Here is a 12674-nt window from a genome sequence, read left to right as displayed (position 1 = left end):
ATGTATTGGATGTAACTTTGTAAACTTTGCTCTCCCCTGACACACACATTTTAGCCTTGACACCAATTTCTACTTTCCTATTAGCAAGTACATTGCCTCCATCTGGTGGTATTTTCTGGTATTACAGAAAGATCACTTTCATACATATAGGTGCGTTTTCAGCAAACGGCTGAGCATAGGTTGCCCAAAAAAAAAAATTTGGTGAATACATGCAGGAATAACAACCCACAAATTGATAGGACTTGACTTTATTCCTTCTTGTCAGAAAGAAATAGAGCCACTTGCACGGTGCATTAGCCAAGGTTACCTGAGTGGTTCTTTAAAGAAGGCTTGCGATCATAACATCTATTTTGTGTACAATTACAGAGAACATTGCGTCCACGAATGGCCTTGGGCGGTGGGCCGCGTGGCGCTTCACTAAGTCGAAGCGCAAGCCGGCTACGTGACCACGCGCGACAGACTTGTCTGTTTTGGTACATTTCCGTGACATACCATTGGGGGAAACACTCATTTGAATCCCTAACCAGGACTAATCATCTAAACAGCACCATCCCCATATGCTCTCGTTTAAAAATAGAAGATCGGCAGCCAGAGTTATTGCCGTTAATGAAAACATCGCCGGTGCTTCACATCTGCTTGAATCACATCAGCTGCACCTGTGCACACAAAATGCGTACACAGGTGCAGAGGATTCCCTTGATAGAGTGTTGCTGGCAATTGACAGCACCATGATCGCAATATGTCCCTAGCATGCACATTCCCCAAATAATACGATGATAATAAAAAAATAAAAAAGCGATGATAACAAAAGAGCCCGCGACAAGTGGCCCCAGGTGTGTCTATTAGCAAAACACAGATAAAATATAGATGGTGCTTTGTTATTTATGAGATACTTGACTCATTGAGCCATTTTAATATTTTGTCCAGAATTAATTTGAAAACTTCATTATTTTTCTTGCACAATTAATAACTTTAAAAACATTTTTTTTCATTTGCTGTCATCTTCAGCTGACAGCAAATGAAAAAAAATGTCAGCTGAAGATGACAGCAAATGAAAAAAAATGTTTTTGAAGTTATTAATTGTGCAAGAAAAATAATGAAGTTTTCAAATTAATTCTGGACAAAATATTAACTTTTTGCTGCTGAAAATTGATCAATGAGTCAAGTATCCCTTTTAATGACCTTGCAGTCCTTTTGTCATAGTGGCACATACAGTAAGGAGGATTTTTTGGGGGGGATTTGGGTGAATAAAAGAAAAATTTAAAAAGCAAGACCCATAAATACCAACATTTTAACAAAATATTGAGCCCCAAAAATGTGGCATCTGGTTCTGCTTGAACATGGTGTATCACAAGGTTCAATTCTGGGGCCTCTGCTGTTTTCATTGTATCTGATGCCCCTGGGTTCCATCCTTGTTTTAAAATACTCTATGGGAGTCCGCGTCCTAACTGCAGGATTTCCAATGCCAAGTTGAGCAACTCTCGTCCAGCACAGCTACTGTAGCTACCGAGCAAAATAAAGGAACACTTCCTTAAGCTGCATGGAGTTGAAGAATACAAGAAGAACACAACGTTTTCTGAATTCAAAGTGAAGACAGCCAGATTTTCATGAAGAGGCTACTCACCCTCTTCATTTTGTTCACCAGTAAACCTTATTCATGTTTTTAATTTGGAGGAAAAAAAATCCTAATTTATTTTTCAATATAGAAGGGCTCGGTGAATGCACAAATTTAGTTCAGTATCTACCAAAAATTATCCAAGTACTTATTAATGATTAAGTGCACATAACATGTCACACACTCTCAATGCGACATGACTAGCACCAAACCTTTCTTGTGCTGTGCTTTAATACAAATTGAATGGCACGAATGACCTTGCTGTGCTGGAGCAGTTCAACTTGAGTGCGAGTCTCTCTACCTTAACTTTGATACTGAAAAAAAAGAAGTGCTAGTTTCCATGGAGACAAATGTTTCATGGTGCCTTGCACCAAAAAAATCCATCCATCCATCCATTATCTGAACCACTGAAAGCCTTTCTTAAAATATGAGTTTCAAGGCGTTGTTAGGGTTTTGAGTTAGGGCTTCAAACCTGGTTAAGGACTCAAAGTGGGATTTTAAACCAGGATTAGGGATTTGAGCCAGTGTTAGGAATTCCACGTAAGGTTGCAAGGCACCAGGGTTATGGTTTGAAAGTAGTTTTTTAAAAACAAGGTTAGGGTTTTGATTTAGAGTTTCAAGCATGGATTAGGGATTAAAAGTAGGGTTTTCAAAGCAGTATTAGTATTCAATTTAGAGTTTCAAACGAGATCTAGGGATTTAAGATTTCAAATTCAGGATTAAGATTTCAAAGTAGGGTTTTAAGGCAGGGTTAGGGTTTGCAATGAGAGTTTGGGCCCGGTATTTGAAATTCAAGGTCGGGGGTCAGGCTAGTGTTATATTATTGAAGTCAATTACCTTACGGTAATCTTTGATCATTGAAAGAATACATAAAGTGTTATCATTTGTCTATGGTAAATGCAAACAATACGTGATCTGAACGGCAAAAATGGAGTTGTGCCGTATTTCTTCAAATGGAAAGATGTGCTGCTGTGACATTTTCACAGAGACTTGAATGAATTCCCACAGAAGGGACAAATGAATGTCACATCCACAGGCGGCGTCGCAAGCGCTCACCTGACGTGCGTCAGTGTGATTAATAATTTCCGGCAAAATAATAGAAGCGAACACATTCGGAATTCCAGCCGAGATGTTTCTGCCTCGGCACCGCGTGTAAGCCGAGCGAGTCTCTTTCATTATGTAAGGAGGGAGAAGGCAAGACAACTGAGTTGGAATTTATAAATCTACGCTTCAATCTTTTTGCGTCTTGAAAGAAAGCTCCGGATTGACTTTATTTTTCCAAAAAGTTTCTCGGCTTTTGAAATTTCCCTTTCACTGAAAAGTTCTCATATTGTTTTGCACTTTTTGTTGTATTTTGTCTCCGGTGCAAGTGCACAAGTTGCAGAGAACTGGACCGCAGCTTTCGGGTGTCGGCAACCGTGCAGTCGGACCGTTGAAGGAGACTCAGACAAGCGTCTTAATCCTTCTTAGAATCAGTTTTTATTCTGTCGGCGCTCCTCAGTCTCACGTGGTGGGAAACAAGAGCGTGTCGTGATCAATTATTTATCCCCGCAGTTTATGCAGCAAGAAGTCAAGAGCGCTGATTGTAGAGGCTCGCTGGCAAAGGTACTTGTCGGGGGATTAGAAACGATTATCCGGCTGGCGGAGGCTGCGATTGAACTGTTATTGTTGTTATTATTAATATTAATATCAGATTCTAAAGATACTGTACATTTTCCTGCAAGTCAGGGATGGGGGAGCCACAATTTTTCATCAGCGCTCTTCCTAACCAGATGTATGGCAAAAATGCCATTTTAAATATAAAATATGGACAAAACACGTGTTTGTTTTTTATTGAACAACATCACAGTTTCCTTACGTATATTTCATCCTCCATTCTATATAAAACATCCGGCCAACAAGCTTTTTTGATCCTCCAGTATTATGAGCTCTTAGCATTCAAGGAAAAACTGCCGAACAGCAAACTAAAAGTCAAGCACAACTAAATGATGTCTGCCATCTAGTCGTGATTGGGGATATTGCACAATAAAACTGACCTACGTAAATCGCAAGATATTGTTGGCAGTTTATTCCGTTTGCGTGCAGCAGAACAGCGAAATGCCGCTTCACCATGTTTGCTTTAAACACTGGCCTCCACTAATTGTACCTGAGTCTGCAAACCTCAGAGCCCCAGTGGATTTCTATTCAAGGCAGTGATAGAATTTTAAACAATGACTCGGGTTTCCAGCCATGATTATGGTCTTAAAGTAGGACTTTATTACAAGGATAGGATTTTAAAAGTTGGCTTTCAAAGCACGGTTAGGGTTTGAAGTTTGTGTTTCATCCCGGGTTTTGGTTTTCGACAAAGGCTATAACTTTTGTATATCCAAGAGGAGACCCTCTTGGAGTTACGAAGATTCCAACCGACACGAGCGATACGCTACCACACAGTAGGAGCGGCATGGCTCAGGGAGTAGATGGACTGTCTCCCAACCTGTTGTTGTGGGTTTGTTCCTCAACCCTTGAGTGACTTATTTATTTTTTATTTTACTCTCTTCCAAATTTGAATTTAGAGAGGGACCAAATAGACTCAGTTTAGGATAAAATTTACTCTACAGAATTTACTGTCAAGGTTAAGGTTTCGAAGTATATTTTAAAGCCAGTGTTAGGGTTTCAATTCAGGTTTTTTTTTAACAAAGGTTAGGGTTTCAAGCAAGGGATCCAGCACTGTGCCTCTATTTGCGTTAAGTATATTTTGTTGGCGGGTCGAGACGACTCTCGCGCTGTGCCAGGTTGTCAGGGAGCTAATGGAGTGTCCTAAGGTTAATTTACAAGCATATGAATGCCATCAATAAGCAATTAAGAGGTGCACAAGCACGGCGGCAAATCCCCAACCTGCCTTTAATCAATTCATTGCTGTGACATGTCTCTTTAAGAGCGCCTGATAGATTTACACATTAAAGACGCCGCCCTGACCTTTCTAGTTATCCCGCGGAGCCGCTCCAGCCGCCCATGGTCGTTTCCGACGAGAAAGCCCGAGACCCCGAGCCGCGCCATCTTGTGCCCCAAATTTCCCCACTGATCAATTGGCATTCATACATTCAAGGGGTAGGTTTTCAAATTAGAGTATCAAGCCAGGGTTTGGGTTTCAAGATGTGGTTAAGGTTTCAATTTCAAGGATCCAGCCAGGGTTTGAGTTTCAAATTATTTGGCTTGGAATACAGGGTTAGGCTTTCAAATAGCAGTTTCAAGCCAGGGTTACGGTTTCAAAGTAGGGTTTCAAGGCAAGTTTAGGATTTTACAGAGTTATAGTTTCAAACAAGAGGAAGGCTATCAAACAAGGTATGGTAAGGTTTTCAAATTAGAGTTAAAAATAAAAATTTCAAGCCAGGTCTAGGGTGTGTTCCATGAGAAAATGGCATGTATGAAATGGAATTGTTGTTTTCAGTATGACGCAGGATTCAATGATCTACTCAATGAAATTGAAAGGAGAAAAAGCTGAAGGACGCTTTTTGTTTACTCCGCCACTCCCTTCTCCCCCCTCCGCACAAATGAACTCCTGGCCCTTGACGCTCGGCTGATATATCCACGAATCCGTCGCTGCGCTGATTGTTTATGAAATATTCACATTCTCGTTCAAGCCGCCTCACCGCCTTGAAAATGTGATTTGCTCTGCTAGGTCGGTAAGATTTCCATTCATTAAATGCGCTCTTCCCAACGGTGGCTTACCTTGTGCACGGGTTTTGGGTTAGTGATTCAAGTAGGGTTTCAAGACGGGGTTAAGGTTTCAAAATAGGATTTCGAATTGAGGTTAGGGTCTCAAATTCAGGTTTCAAGTCAAACATTTTCTCGACAATAAGTTGTGTGCGCCCACGCAAGTCTAAACACGACATTCTGAGTTAAGCAACAAAATCAACCAGTTTTTTATCCATCTCAGGGGGCGGCCATTTTGCCACGACATCACAGTGCCTAAGGGTGAAGGAGCGACCAATCATGGCTCACCTGTTTTCTTGGTTTATGTGACCCGTGCAAGCTGAGCACTCAAGCACTGTGATGCCATTTTCAGTCGACAGCAAGGTGTAGTACAAAATGACCGCCACATGAGATGGAGAAAATGAAGTGAGTTTTTCTGCTTAAGCCGTATTCCTCAACCACAATATTAATCAGAATACCCAAAAATTGGACTTGGCTTTCAAATTAGGGTTTGAAATCAGGGTTCAACATTTTCACGCGGAGGTTATTTTTGCCACATAATGAAGCACGTCCATTTGTGTGTTTCTGTTCCCATCAGCTCCTCCAAACAACATCTCAGTGGTTGCCGAGAACACGCCGGCGCCGTTCAGTCGATACCAAGCCCAAAACTTCACGCTGGTCTGCACCGCCAAGGGAGGAAAGCCTGCACCTTCGGTGAGTCTGAGACCTCCACAAACCCCCTCCCCACTTGCCCACCCCCTCCCCGCCCACCCGAAGCTTGATGTCAAGTACACTATATTGAATAAATGCTCAAATGGTTTCTCTTAATAATTTGACCTTAAGGAAACAGAGGGAAAATCATTCGCACGCAACGCTGACTTCTAAAAAGGATTTGAGTGACTATGTCGTTGCCATGGCGACGGAATCAGCGGAACAGACTGCAAACCACTGCGAAAGTTATTGTTGGGAGTCTTGTGTAAAATGAAAAATTGTCTGAGGAATTGAATGTTCCTGGTTTTTAGTCATGATTAGGGTTTCAAGTTGGACGTTAATGTTTCAAATTGAGGTTTCAAGCCAGGGTTGATGTTTTGGGTTAGGCTTCAAAGTAGGGTGACCATCTAGTGTTAGGGTTTGAAGCCTGGGTACGTTTTCACCATTGGGGTTCAAGTCAGGGTTAGGGTTTCAAACTGGGTTCAGAGATTTACGACTCAAACTATTATTAGGTTTTCAAGTTAAGGTTTCAAGCCAGGTCGGGGGTTTGACAATAGGGTTTCAAATATTTCAATGTGGAGTTTCAAGCCTGGAATGGGGTTTAAAACTAGGGCTATGGTTTCAAATTAGAGTTTAAAACCAGGGTTTGGTTTTAACGGTACGGTTTGAAGTATGGTTTCAAGACAAGGTTGAGGTTTGGTTTTCAAAGTAGCATTTCATGCCTGAGCTAATATTTCAAATACTTTTGGATATTTAGCTTCAACTTTTCAAATGGTGGTCTCAAATCAGGATTAAGCTTTCAGGTTAGGGTTTTAAACTAGGGTTACGATTTTAAAACCGATACTGTAATAATATTATGGAAGTGACAATCTGTTAAATCTAATTGTACATCATCATCATCATCATACATGATTGCTTAAGCAGATGAGATATACAAACGTGCCAAGTCGGCCCTGCAGAGCGGGGGCGCCCCTGGAGCTAGAGAGCCCCACAAGCCCCTCCCCCCCCAACTGAGTCATTAATCAGTGTCCAGACACGCACATGCTAATGCACTCTCCCGCCACGCCGCTCGCCTCTCCAGCAATTACAAGACCGGCGAGAGATGAGCGCAAGGTGACTGCGATTTCCGTCTCAGGTGCCCGCTTGGCGGGGAAGCGGCCCCTGCGGTGAACGTCGGGAAGCCTTTTAAGGCGCCACCATTGATTTGTACGACGAGTTGGCATGCTGTGATGGATGTAGCTGAGTGGAATAAAAATGGAAAAATATCTTAATCGGAATGTTTGTTTTCAGCCTTCCAGCATTCGGGCTTTTCAATTGGTCAAGCTTTCAAGGTTTTTTATTTGTGTTGTTCATTTTGAGGGTAACGCAAAGTTTTTCATCATGATTAATTCAGTGTGACTCCTCGAGGTATGCACAACTTGGCCACCGGGGGGCAACATAATGCAGTCTTGCAGACACAAACAAAGAAGAGTTTGGCGTTGAAATATCTGTTCCATATGGTAGCCCATCTATGACCTTTTCCATTATGTGTTAGCATTAAGCTAGCGGACTTTGAAGTTAACATTTTATTGGTTTGGAGTTGTGTCCAAGTGAAATATGATATAGTTAACTGAGTTCAAACTAACTTTGTTTAAGCTTTCAAGGCTTTTTTTGTTTTTTTTTTCTTAAGAGCTCAGTATTGTTCATTCGGAAATGTCATCATCATTGCTCTCTTTTATTTTTATTTATTTATTTTTATTTTTTTAATATATATTTTTTTTTTGTGTGTGTGTGTGGGTGAGTATGTGTATGTGCGTGCGTGCGTGCGTGCGTGTATTTTATTGGTTTGGAGTTGTGTCCAAGTGAAATATGATATAGTTAACTGAGTTCCAACTAACTTTGTTTAAGCTTTCAAGGCTTTTTTTTTTTTTTTTCTTAAGAGCTCAGTATTGTTCATTCGGAAATGTCATCATCATTGCTCTCTTTTATTTTTTTTATTTTTTTTTATTTTTTTATATATATTTTTTTTTTTTGTGTGTGTGTGTGGGTGAGTATGTGTATGTGTATGTGTGTGCGTGCGTGCGTGCGTGTATTTTATTGGTTTGGAGTTGTGTCCAAGTGAAATATGATATAGTTAACTGAGTTCAAACTAACTTTGTTTAAGCTTTCAAGGCTTTTTATGTCAAAGTGGAACTCTTAAGCAATCCTTTTTTTTTTTTTTTTTTTTTTTTTTAACCAAGCAGAGCAATTGCTGTTTCTGCATAATGTGTTTGAACAAGTGATTGAACAAGGAGCCTTCGTTCGACTTGCCATAGAAATAAGAACACACGTCGCCATTTTCTGCTTTTCCAAGCAATTGCACTATCAGCGTACTTTTAAAGTGTATGCACGCCCACACATCAGTCGGATGGATAATGAAGAAAGAGTGTGCGCTGCAACTTTGCAAAAGTTGTCCACCTTCATCTAGTGTTTTTGTCAAAAAGCTAATCAGCCAAACATATTGTTCACTCCAGAGGATGTATTGTAACACGCACACACACACACACACACACACACACACACCAAATCGAGAGAAGAGGCTTAATCAGCCAGCACAAGTGCGAACACCTGTGCGTGAAGGACTCGCTGTGTTCTCGTGGGAGCAAATAAAAGCTTATGAGTGTGTGTGTGTGTGTGTGTGTGTGTGTGTGTACTGGAAGTGAGTGTCACCAAGTGTGAAGCTTTTGACATCTTAATATTTAACTACGTCGCATTCCATCCATGTTTGCGTTGGAATTATGCACAAATTCAGTAGTTCTTTATGAAGGAAAAAGTATGTTTTTAAACTTCATACTTGCTGTTTTGATCATAATGTTACTTTTTACTGTGTATTTCTTAATGACAGAAATTCACAAGAATTTAGCACTTCACGATTAATTTCTTTAGACAGAAGATACAATACATGCACTCTGAATTTTTTTTAAAGCAACTTACTTCTCAAAGAGACCAAAAACCTTAATTCAGTTTTTGAGGACAGTCAGAGTGCCTTAACTTAAATTTCCCAGTTCAGTTCTTATTGGTGCAGAGAAAATAAAATGCTTGGATTTTTAAGACCAGCTGACACAACATTGACATTGAGAACAGCTTCTAATTGTCATCCTTTCTGTTTAGTTTTGGATCAAAACGAATTCAGAAATTAAAGAAATGTTCTTTCATAAAGAACGGTTGATCTACTTCAGCGTACTACCTTTGGCCTGATATAGAAACGCACAATTTAGAAAGTGCCACCCCAAAAAGGGGGAGTGGCAGAGAGTAACAATGAAACAACGATTAGACTTGAAGAATTAGAAGTTGAAGCAATCGTAGCATGTGACACGCTTTAAATATGGACGCTTGCTAATAAAATGTGATGATTCGCTCAAGAATGCGTTGCCTGTACTTAAACAAAAACAAACGTGATGAAGTGTCACCATCAGATTTTCCCGCAATGGACTTTTAAACATTTTTAACACTTCAGAAACAGCGGAAGCCATTTGATTGTGATGTTTTTCTATTGTGCCTTTCAGACAAAACGGAGGGCAGACATGTTATAAAAACATGCTGGCTTCAACGCCATCCTATCAAGGACAAGAAGCTTCTCTTTTTTTTGGTTTTGCTTATTGCAAAAAATAGTAAAAAAAAGTTTTTGGGCATGATAAAAGAGCTTGAGTTCCTTGTTGCTAGACGACCATTCATTTTATCTCTAATTACAGAGTCATTTTGATAAAAATCATATTTTAAAAGTGTGTATTAGTATTTCCCATTAATGGATCCTTTGAATATGGTTATGCCACTCGGGTAAGGGAGCTATTTTTGCACCGTGAATGCATGTCAACCATCATCGAGTGTGTTCAACTGTTCATCTTTCAAGACGTGTGGCCATGATGATGATGATGATGATGATGATGATGATGATGATGATGATGATGATGTCGGCAGCGCTAATGGCCTCCCAGTGCCTTTCATTAGCGCATTCTCAGCGTAAACACGTGCACTGATTTGGAAAACGAGGGCCGATAATGATGCTCGATAACATAAAAGAAAGCTGATGAAGTTGTGGTGAGGAGCCTTTTCGCCGCTTCTCTGAGGGGCTGTTTGCAGCTCTACCTCCACCCTCAGTGTTTGCTTTGTAGGAATCCAACAGGGACTGATGTATGGCTACACCGTGACTTTTTCTACCGTTATACCCATTACAGCCACAGTTTAAATAGTTTCAATCTGCAGTGCGGGATGGCGCCTTGTCTTGCATGTGAGGCTCACCTCTCAAAAGGAAGGAAGTGTGATTATTTTTATTTTAGCTTAGTTTAGATTATGAAAAAAATCTAAATGAATAAACTTTTTTTTTTTTAAAGCTACTACTAAAAACGAAAAAAAAAAAGTTGTTACAATTAAATTACATTTCTTTAAAAAAAAAAAAAAAACTACATTTTACGTTTGCAAGATGGATGTAAATTAACTCTAATTATAGCAAAAAGTAATTCAATACTTATATATAATAATAATTTAATAAATACAAATTTACGAAGTAATTTATGACAGAACTAAATGTAAAAAACAAAACTCCAAATAAAATAAAAACAAACTATGACAAAAATGTCTAAACTATTATAACCCTGCAATGGAGCTGTAACAGAAAAACATATCAATAAAAGAAGCACTGATTGAGTGGCTACCATCGTCCCTTGACCGCAACCCTTCGGAGAAGCGAGCCTTCCGCAGTCAAATAATTATCATGCAAGACGACGCATCAACCCACACTGCAGAAAATACCATCGGAGCTGCAGCTGCCACAGGTATAAAGGGAGAAAAACTCCTGGTGTAACCAATATCATGCCTGTGACCCCTTTTGAGAGGCGTGCCTTGCCCGAGCGTAATATCTGCTGACTGTTCCGTACAAGTACAAACAGTTGAACATGTGCACAGGCTGTGTCGTCGCATGACGACGCTCGCGCGGACCTGCCGGTAGCGGCTGCACGCTGCAGCGAAAACAAGACGATAATGCATGTTGATGCCGGCGACAATAAACATGATAGACAGCGCGGCAGCCCGGCTGGCTGTGGGACGTTTCAATAACAGTAAAAGACTTATCATTCCAAGAGGCATCCCTCACAGTTTATGAACATCAGCCCGCAGTCATGTTCAGCGCGTTCGGACCTCGCTGCTGCTCTTGTTCAATGAAAACAAATGGAGATTCTTTAGTTTAGCTTCAAATCAGCAGAGGTTGGAGTAATTAAGTGCCGATGTCTTAACATTCAAGTTACAGTAGCAAAATTTGAACAAGTCTGCACTAAATTTCAAGAAAGATGAGTTAAGTCATTATTTGCAAGAATGAAGTCAAGTCCTAAATTTAGCAGCATATATTCACACGTTAGCCACGTTGCAATTAGTACGGCAAAGCAAGGCAGTTTTGTTTATTTACATTTCATACACAAGGTAACTCAGATTGTTTCACATGGCAAAAAAAAAAAAGACATTTAAAAGCAAAGCAAAGAAATAAATAGCTTGTGTGCAGCATAACAGCTAAATGTCGCTTCACCGCGTTTGCTTTGAAATCTGTGCTGTCTGCCAACCTCAGAGCCCTACAAGGTTTGTTTTCAATTCAAAATTCTTGAATGTAGACCTAAACTATTCAGTCATTTCTAGACCAGTCACAAAACCTGATATCTCAGAACACGAAGCGGTATCCTTCAGAACGAGCTGCAGCTTCTGCATTTGCATCAAAAGCAACCTCACTCTCACTTTTTAATAGTCCCAAACTAGTCTCTGTATTTTCTATGACTTTATTGTCTTGACGCTTCAAGACTCTGTAAAGTCCAAATAAATTGTCTTGTAATGTTGACACACCACAGAGAAGAGTATCGTTAACAACCCTGCCAGAATCAAATGATTAGAAAAATCGCCACATCCTCTACTTCAATAGCGTGAAAAATCAAGCCATTGTCTCCCTGCTCTCGATCACTGCGAGTGTGTCTGTTGAATGCTCTGAAACCACACAACTGTCAATCAAATGGCACTTCTGAAGTGAAAAAAAAATTGCAACTTTGTCTAACACCTTTCTCATGCGGGCACATAACTATGTTGAAGAAGCAAAAATATATACGCTCAAAGCCTATTTCCACGACGCAACAACGGGGCGCTCTAAAGCGGCTACGAAAGTGTGACGTCCCTATCCACATGCTCGCTGGCTTGTTTTTTAACCTAACACTCTTTTCTCCGTGACATGCGTGTAGTCACACCTTACAACGGGGCAATTTAATGCGGCCACGCCTACTTGCTATTCTGCCTTTCTCTCCGTTATGTGCACACACTCATGGCTGACAACGGGGCGCTCTAAAATGAGCAATAATCTTCAACAAGGATAATGCATTTAGAGGCAAATCTCTGAACTAACTTTAGAATGTCTTCAATATTTGTCCCACTCGTCTTGCATCTGAATTTGACATGACTTACCTGACTTTGTCTTTATAGTGACAGACAAAGTGCGATGCCATATTTGTTGTGTTATGCGTCTCGGGCGACCCCCCTCAGCAAGACTGCCCTGTCATGTACACAGTCTCTGCTTCAAAAAGGCTTTTGTTGTTTTCGGTTTTAGGCTGTTTGCGTGGATGCTATTAGGACAGAAGCAAAGTATCCCATCCCGCCTCCCACCGCGGCAGGTAGGGAAGTGGGTTACGTTGTT

General features: G+C 40.5%; 1 protein-coding gene across 5 annotated transcripts in view; it reads left to right on the top strand.

Moving 5' to 3' along the window:
- igsf21a (immunoglobin superfamily, member 21a) overlaps positions 1 to 12674 on the top strand; it is a 170162-nt gene that overhangs the window by 129486 nt on the left and 28002 nt on the right. For all 5 annotated transcript variants that reach the window (XM_086086562.1, XM_086086563.1, XM_086086566.1 and 2 more), the window contains one exon: positions 5886 to 6001. In XM_086086562.1, the coding sequence (XP_085942688.1) occupies positions 5886 to 6001 (116 nt within the window). The remainder of the gene's footprint in view (positions 1 to 5885; positions 6002 to 12674) is intronic.

Source organism: Leptonotus elevatus, chromosome 10 (assembly GCF_054856555.1).
Source record: "Leptonotus elevatus isolate MCC_2025b chromosome 10, RoL_Lele_1.0, whole genome shotgun sequence".
In the NCBI taxonomy this organism is placed as follows: domain Eukaryota; kingdom Metazoa; phylum Chordata; class Actinopteri; order Syngnathiformes; family Syngnathidae; genus Leptonotus; species Leptonotus elevatus.
The sequence above is the reverse complement of the archived record's forward strand: the minus strand, read 5'-3'. Positions and strand labels throughout refer to the sequence as shown.